This window comes from Corvus cornix, chromosome 1 (genome assembly GCF_000738735.6).
Source record: "Corvus cornix cornix isolate S_Up_H32 chromosome 1, ASM73873v5, whole genome shotgun sequence".
Taxonomy (NCBI): Eukaryota; Metazoa; Chordata; class Aves; order Passeriformes; family Corvidae; genus Corvus; species Corvus cornix.
Window position 1 is genome coordinate 86,496,446 of NC_046332.1, and position 8,736 is coordinate 86,505,181.

General features: G+C 44.5%; 1 protein-coding gene across 2 annotated transcripts in view; it reads right to left on the reverse strand.

The window, feature by feature from the left end:
• VWA3B (von Willebrand factor A domain containing 3B) overlaps window positions 1–7,164 on the reverse strand; it is a 64,349-nt gene extending 57,185 nt beyond the window's left edge. The window contains exons 1-4 of one of the 2 annotated variants that reach the window (XM_039548355.1): window positions 6,967–7,164; window positions 4,470–4,555; window positions 2,568–2,789; window positions 895–989 (exon numbers count right to left, since the gene is read on the reverse strand). In XM_039548355.1, coding sequence (XP_039404289.1) covers window positions 895–989; window positions 2,568–2,789; window positions 4,470–4,509 — 357 coding nt within the window. In that variant the 5' untranslated portion in view covers window positions 4,510–4,555; window positions 6,967–7,164. The remainder of the gene's footprint in view (window positions 1–894; window positions 990–2,567; window positions 2,790–4,469; window positions 4,556–6,966) is intronic. The other variant, XM_039548359.1, reaches the window with a different exon arrangement.
• Between the last annotated feature and the right edge of the window lie 1,572 nt (window positions 7,165–8,736).

The following is an 8,736-nucleotide window of genomic DNA, read 5'->3' on the forward strand; positions in this document are numbered from 1 at the left end:
AATGGCTTATTCTAAGCCTGTGGTAACTGTACACAATTTTGTACTTAATATCCTAAAGGAGATCTGACCAGATTTTGTATAGTAGCAAAAATGTCCTTCCTGCTGCTCACACCATGTCCAAAGATTAGAAGATGTGTAGGTATTTCATATTGAATTAATGGGCATAAAATGAGGGGGAAAGGCTCCCTGAAATCGTTCTTTACCCATTTTTAAGCTTTGTGCCTCAAAAGTTACTCTAGTCATCAGAAAAAATGACAAGCCATTTGCTTTTGTAAAATCCTTTATAAATTAACTCTCTCCCTTCCACACTCACATGCACATCTCTTCAATCAGAATCCATGCTCTTAACAATGGGGCTGCCAGCAGCTGTTGCTAAGACATTCCTTAGAACATGAGCACGGGCAGAGATCCAGCTAGCTGTCTCTATAGAATAGGGTGAGCCTTTTGTGACCTGCTGGCACTAAGCAAAGCACTGCTTTGCATTGGCAATGACAGCACATTTTGTCTTCCTCTTTCCATGTCCCCATTTGTTTTATTGATTACAATTTTATTTTTTTTAACTCATTCTGAGCATCTTCTCTTTAAGGATTCTGTATTTCAAGACAGGGTAGATGTTGCTTAGAAACTGCAATCTTGTCTGGAAAAGATTTACTGCAATGCTGCACCAAGGCAAGAGACTAAGACTTAGAAAGGAAAAAAGATGTCTAGCTTTTCTACCACTGATAGTTATCACTAACAGTTTGACAAAACAGAAAAAAAAAATCAAAAGATAAAGTACTCACAAAGAATGTAAGTATTTTATGCCATAGGAAGGCATTTTAGTCATATCATTCTGCAACAGTGATAATAACTTCTAAGCACGTAGGGAAGTTACCACAAGTCAGCCACACTTACATTATACACGCTGCCATCTTGTGCTCTCTTGTATTGAGGAAACAGACCATCTGCATACCGAGAAGCCACTGGTTTCCCCAAAGTGGTCACATAATCTACAGTAAAATTTACAAAAGATCAAGTTGCTAATCTTTGAGACTACTTCAAACAGGTATTTTTCAGGCTGATGTGTATGTCATCCATGTGTGAGGCACATGCATCAGTATTGACTCTTGACATTAAGAAACTTGAAAGAAATTCTAATTCTGTTTTGATTTTACAGTTATCTTCTGGTTATATCTATGATGGGTACTTGAGGCTCTCAGCCTCTGGCTGCATCTCCTGTTGTGCCTGGCTGCATTCCCTGGCTGGACCCTAGACATGATTAATTACCTTGCCCTGCTGCAGGACTGTATCCTGTTCAGAGAGGGCACAGCCTGGGCTGCAGTCCCTTTTGGCTCCTGGCTCACTTTCCACCCATAGAGCAGCCCTGCTTTTGCTGCTTCCTGCCAGTTTAGTCAGAAGTGAGGAAAAAAACCACATCTAATTACTTATAGGCCAAAAACTACATGGGACTTTAATTATTGTGAGGTTTAGGCAACCTCACAACAGGACTTGCAAATATTTGTCTATCAAACATAATATAAAATCTGGTACAGATAATGCTGTTCTCTTACACAACTCAGTGGGTGCAGAAGTGAGTGCATCTAAGGAAAAGGTTGCACTCTGCACTTTCAGTAGCTAGAAATCTTCTCCAGGATCTCCACTGATAGGGAAACATTAGGGGTGGGAATAGTGAACGTCATAAAGCAGCTATCTGTGCACCATGATGCCCTGCCAAGCTAGTACATTTTGCTCCTAATACTGTAACAACTTTAACCCTGCTTAACAGCTTCTTCTTAATCTGCAACACACAAGATATCAGGAACTGCACTGGTGATCTTTGAATGCCCCATGGACACAAGCCAGCCAAAATCTTAAATTATGCAACCTAGAACTATTGTGATACATTACAATTCCTACTTCTCAGGCAGCAAGCTGTTCAAAGAAAAGAATATATTACCATGCTCGGCAAAGCACCATTATGGCAGTGGTTAATAATTATTAGCAAACTCTTCCCCTCCAGCTGTCAGATAACTGCAAAGGAACATTTTTCTATAGTCTGACTTTGCATGAAAAGCAGACTGAATTCTAATTAAATTTAACTTTTTCCTTAAAGCTGGATACCTGGAAATAATATACTACTCCCAAGCACATTTACTAACCCTGATGATCAATATTAAATCACAGATTATGGCATGGCATACATTATATTTGCCATCTGAAAGGAGACAGAGATCTTATCGCGTGTTATTTGCAAGAAAAAGATTAACAGTCTCAGCAGCACCAGCTATTTCCCAGCTACAGCTAAATTGGTGAGGATGTGAACTGCAGCCTAGGGTAAAGAAACAGTACAACTGAGTAAGGAAAGCCATTCTCAGACCCTAAATCCTTCTCATATCAAAAGGAGATGGAGTGTCTCAGTTCTCTGAACTGGCAATGTCAGCAACTGTGGATACGGCTTTCATTTCTGCCATTACCGTAATAGACAATATGAAAATCTCCACTGTGTACATTGGGTGCAGAATGAGTGCGACCCTCTAGACTATTCAAAGTTGGGGGATTTATTATCCTATTATCGATTTGTCTTATACCTTTCCTGTGCTGGAATCCAATCTGTGACAAAATCTGGGACAGGGACAATTTGTTTCTTTTGAGACCATAACATTGAAGCCATTTAGAAGATGAAACAAGGGATTGTACATCTGTTCTCCATTGACTGACCGCCAGTCTCTTTTCCTTCTCTTCTGATTTCTTCTTGTCGACCTCGTGGGAATCTTCAGGAACTTGTCTGTGCTTTGAATGAAAGGCATCTGCTGTAAAGAGAAACGAGGGAAACAAAACCTTTATATTTTAACCAAACAATTTCAAAACTGAACAAGATGAATTTCTCCTTTCTTTACCTTTATTGCCTCCTTTCTTTACCTGTATTCCACGGTTCTGTATACACATAAAGCTCACCTCTTGTTTTCTTTCTTTCATACTGAATAATATTCTTAATCTGGAAAGCTGCTCTCAGTCCTACACATCCACTTGCTGTTGTATCTTTTTATTCATCCATATACATTCACCTTCAATTTATTAAAGGAAACATCTCTTGTATGCTGAAATTCAAGCCCTGAAATCTAAGTCCAGTTTGCCAAACGGCACTTCTCCCAGCTCCTAAGACATCTCTCCTAAGTCTTGGAAATCAGAACACATAATAGGCATTCAAAAATTGTCAGACCATCACTATGTACACATTAGAAGTATTATGCAATAAACAAGTAGTTCCAAAAAATGGCATGTTGAACTCCTACCATAAGCAATAGCATTGTCCCCAGAAGATCCTGACTTTATTGCAAGGCTGGTGAAATTCCCTCTGATCACATCACTTGCCTCAAGTGTAAATGATGATTCTGTCAGTTTCCGCTCTGGGCTGTGATGGACCACGTGCATGCATAAGAAACCATGGACATGAAGGTCTAGGTTCATTTGAAGTTCTACAGGACGTGGAACACACTTCAGCAAGGAAGTATGGTTTGCTAGGCTAGCTCTACTTGTATTTGGCAGCAGTGGCAGCTCAGAGCCCAGAGTGCTGAGGCAGAAATGGAAGCAATAATAACAATAATGCCTCTGTTCCTCAGCACAGAGGTTCTAGGAGGACTTTGGTATTTCCTGTTCATTCCCAAAATACTCTGCATGAGCTAAGCTGGCTCTAGTTGATTAAATACCCTTGCTGTATCTAAGTTTACTTGCTGTAGACTTTGGAAATTTCTGTTCATTTTCCCCAGTACCAACATCATCCAGTGTATCCCAGTCCTCCATTGCCCATATACCATAAACTGCCCGTAAATGCATAGCATGTATCAAACTGGCCCAAAATACAAAGAAAGGTACTTCCATCTTTAATGCCTTCAAAATAACCTTCAGTCTAGTATGGAAAGTGATCAGAACTCCCTGCTAAATTCAAGTATTATAACAACTGACCTGGTTTGAAAAGTTCGTTAGATAGACAGTTCCTCAGTTAACACTACATAAAGGAAATTAGAGTCTTATCTTCAGAAACCATCTTACAGTGACAGGGCTTCTATACAGTGTAGACTGGCACGAGTTCTTTCACAGTCATCAGTCCTACAAGCAGGACGCTGGGCTGGCATGCCTATAGAGGTTGGCATGCCTATAGAGGCTGGCATTTTACCAGCCCTCCTTTGCTCTGTGCAGAAGCAGCAGTGACAAATGTTAACTCTAGAGAGAGGCAGGTGAAGGTTTGCAGCTGCTCGAGCTTTGAATATAGTCAGGCACTGTTTATAGTCACTTGAACAGTCATTCCCAGTTTCCTTCTCCAAAAATACATAAAGGCCAGCACAGCACCCCATACACAGCCCAGGTGAGAGTGGCACAGCTTCAGAATGGCTTGTACACAGCCAGCATTGCACACCACAGTACTCCAAAGAAAACTGGAAGTTATCTAGGAAAACATGGAATCTATGCAAAAATAGTGATGAAATACTCACAGTCACTCCAAGCAAGTCTCTTAGATGGATTAGCAGTCATGACAGATCTCTTGACCAGCAGCTCCTCTTTGCTTTATTCTGAAACCCTGAGGAATCATTATGTTATAAAAAAATTAAAACATTGCCATGCACAGGTCAATATGAACTGGAGACCAGCTCCACATGCCCAGTCAATAATAAGCTGCAGAAGGATGAGATCAGGATTTTCCTCAAGCAAAAAAATATTACAAACTAAAATGGATAGCTACTTCCCATCTCAAGAAAGGCCGAAGTCATATTTGACAGGGATACACAAGCTCAAAAGTGGGAAATCAGGAAATTGGTAATATTGTTTCCCTTCCTTCACCCTTAATTATCATAAAAAAGAGCCAATATGCTAGAAAAATGAGTGTGGTGCTTTGGCCTGCTGTCAGCCAGTTGTATCATATTCTTTTATTTTGCAGTATACCTTACCTTTGCTATAATTCTATTTATGAGGAAACCTAGGAGTATCTGAGATGCAATTTTGTGAAGAGATTTATAACTTTGCCTAAGACTACAAGATGATTCACAAAGAAAAGGAATTACGTGTGTGAATGTGGTATAAGGCCCAACTGTGAATAAGACAGCAGATGAACAGAAGACAAAACACCAGAGAAAGCAAGGTAGCATACACTGGCTGAGTGTATTGCTTTCAGACATCATTCTTTGCCATTGACTTGGTTTTTTCTTTTAATAAGTAAGATGAATGAATGAGGGATATTTATGAATCATTAGCAGGCCAGCTGTTAGCCATTGCCATCAAGCAGTTTTTCCCACAGGAAAAGCAAAAACAGGATAAAATATTTAACCCAAAGACTTAGCTTTCTCCCTCTTTCTTCAATGCAGAATAGAACATGCTATTTATTCCTCTTACACAGGTTTAAATACCCATGTGGAAACATATAAACCATTCCAGTCTTTGCCCTGCTCACAAAGAAAGACATGAACAGTGTGAAGGGCAGGGAGGACTTGAAAAAAGCAGGACTTTGTTCTGCACCCTAACACCCCAGGTGTTGTGCAGCACAACCCCTGACTAGCCTTGGCATCAGGGCATTAAAAGGAAGCCCTTGCCACAGGGGAGCCATGGCAGACAACGCCTATAGTGAAAGGCCACAGCAAGCCACAAGGCTTGTGCCATTTTTCTCTCCAAATGAAGAAAAAGTACCACGGTAATAGCTGAGACACAATTCAAGCAGCAGCCTGCATCAGAGAATGAATCCCAGGTGCTACCTCATTTTCCAGATGCCCAGGGGCATGGCAACAGGTTTTTCCTTGCCTTAGCCTCCAGCACCACCCCCAGTTCCTTGAACAACACCTGGATGTGAAATGCTAGCTCTGTATGAAAAGGAGCATTTGAAAGCAGATGAAGCAACTTCCAATGGAAACAGTGAGTTTTACCTCAAGTCTTGGAAACAGCGAGCTCAAAAACAATGATAGCTGGGATAATCTTCAGCCCAAGATCTGAATCCAAACAGGTTATTTTCAAAACATGAACCAGAGTTCTTCTGGGCACCTCTACCCTTTCCGCTCTGGCCAGTGTAAACAAAATGCTAAAGCCGTAACCCACCACCAGCTCAGCGTGTGTAACACATGTGCGGGTGGCAATGTTTGCTGAGGCCATTCCGCTGGGCTGCCCCAACAGGTGGGAATGCCTCGGGAAAGCCCACACACCTTACAGCCCAAGAAGCTGCCTCACATACCACCTGAAGGACTGAACCCCAGATGAAGGGAGTGCAGGGGCCTGAGGTTAGTGGCTGCCCACTGCAGAAATGGAATAATGGAATCACAGAATGGGTCAGGTTGGAAGGGACCACAGTGGATCATTTGCTCCAATCTCCCTGGTCAAGAAAGATCATCCCAGAGCACATTGCACAGGATTGTGTCCAGACAGTTCTTGAATATCTCCAGTGAGGGAGACTCCACAACCCTTCTGGACCATCTTTTCCAGTGCCCAGTCACCCGCACAGTAAGTAAGTTTTTCTTCATATTCAGGTGGAACTTCCTGTGCGTCAGTTTCTGCCCCTTCCCTCGTGTCCTGGTGATTGGCACCACTGAGAAGAGGCTGGCTCCCTCCTCTTGGCACCTCTTCCGCCCCCCCCCCCCCCCCCCCCGCTTTAGATATTTATACACTAATGAGGTCCCTTCTCAAACAGGGCAGAGGTGTTCCAGCAAAACCAAAGCGGGGTCTGAGGAAGAGCGGAGAGCGGGGCAAGGGCCAGCGTGAGTCCCGGCCGTGTCGCTCACCGGCGCTGCGCCCTCGCAGCGGCCACCTGAGGCGACCGGCCGCGTCCCCGTATACACCGCCCGGGAACGGGAGGTGAAGGGAAGCCGGGCCTCTGCGGTGAAGGACCACGGCTCGGCGGCACACCCCTGCGCCGGGGCCGGGCTGCCGCTGCCCTGCGGCGAGACCGGGGCCGCCGCCTGCGCCGCCTCCTCTGCTCCCCCAGTGCGGGGGCGCCCGGCCGGCCGCCCTCACCTGTCTCGGCCGCGGCCTCACCGCCGCCTGCCCGGCCGCCCTCACTGCCGCTGTAGCCTGGAGACCGCGTGGTTGCTACGGCACGGCCCGGCCTCGCCTCACCCCGCGCCCCAACCGAGCGGTGGGAGGGACGCGCGAGGGCTGAGCTGCCCGAGGGCCGGCGGCACGGGCACGGGCGGCTCCGGGACCGCTGCTCCTCACCCTGCCACTGCCGCTGTCCTTGCCCCTGCCACTGCCCCTGCCACCGCCCGCACCCTGCCCCTTCCCCTGCCACTGCTGCCGCGGGGAAACCAATGCAGAATAAATTCATCCTCAACAGGCGCCGGCACAACGCCGTGCATTCATTTCTTGGGGAGCCAGAAATACGCGAGCCAACTTGGAGAGTTACAGAAATCTATATATAGCGGATTCGAGCCTTCTGGTGTTGTTAATTCTTAATTTAGGCTAAGCCGTTGACAATATTTATAACAAGAGCAGCCACGCATGTCCTTTAAGTCAGAGGAGCCGTATACACTAGCTGGGGAGTTGCTGTGCTCACACAATCACAGAATTGGTCACGTTGGAAGGGACCACAGTGGGTCATCTGCTCCAGCCTCCTAAAGCAGGGTCAGCACATTGCACGGAATTATGTCCAGATGGTTCTTGAATATCCCCAGCGAGGGAGATTCCACAACCTTACTGGACCATCTGTTCCAGTGCTCAGTCACCCCCACAGTAAAGATGTTCTTCCTCATATTCAGGTGGAACTTCTTGTGCATCAGTTTCTACTTCTTGCCTCGTGTCCTAGTGATTGACAACACTGAGAAAAGCCTGGCTTCCTCCTCTTGGCATCCCCCCTTTAGATAATTGTATGCATTAATGAGGTCCCCTTTCAGTCATCTCTTCGAGGCTGAACAGGCCCAACTCCTTCACACTTCTCCTGGAGAAGCCAAAATAAAAGCTATTCTAGTGTAGTAAAACATACAAAAATATGTTCCCCATAAACCTGAAGTTGGTATTAAAAAGATCCTGTTGATGTAAGATAACCAGAACCCCAGGCTTTTATTTGCAGTATTTGGTCTGTAAATGTTTTTTTGAGTTCAGTTTCCAGATGAGAAACACATAGGGCTGAGATTTGCACTTGCCCTGTTTTGCTCTGGTTTACTATGCAATCACAGAGTAATAAAAGATCTGTCATTTTATAGGATCAACGGATCAGTCTTATCTACATATTGATGTTCAGATGGAAATGCGCACCCATAGGCCATCCTGCAGCATGCCAAAGCTTTGGCTTCAACTCTATGGGATTATTAAACAGTGACAGGCAAGAAAAGTTCCTTATAAGGCATATGGTTGGGATGGGAACCCGACTTTCTGGAGCTCCAGTTTCTCATATAGTTGGAACCAGGAGTTTAAAGACTAGCCTAGGCATGGCAAATCATTCGGGATTGCACAACTCTTTCCCTGAGGTATAGAAAAGGCATTTATTTCTCAGACATGAAACAGTTTCCCATCATATAATTAAAAATAGTAGGTACTGAATGTTCTCAGGATCAGACACCATGACTGCCATAGCACAAGCTTCTGTGGACACCCATGGTTTTGGGGGAAGGCTTAAAAAGTTTCTCTTGAAAGTGTAAGTGCCATGGATTTACAAGTAGGTGCCCAAAAATCAAATTAGTCAATCTCTTGATTTGTTATGCTGCTCCAGCAAAACTTTTTTCTCCAACGCTCAATATTCCTCACTCAGGTAATTTTTTATGCACTATCCAGAAAAGCTCACTATCCAGA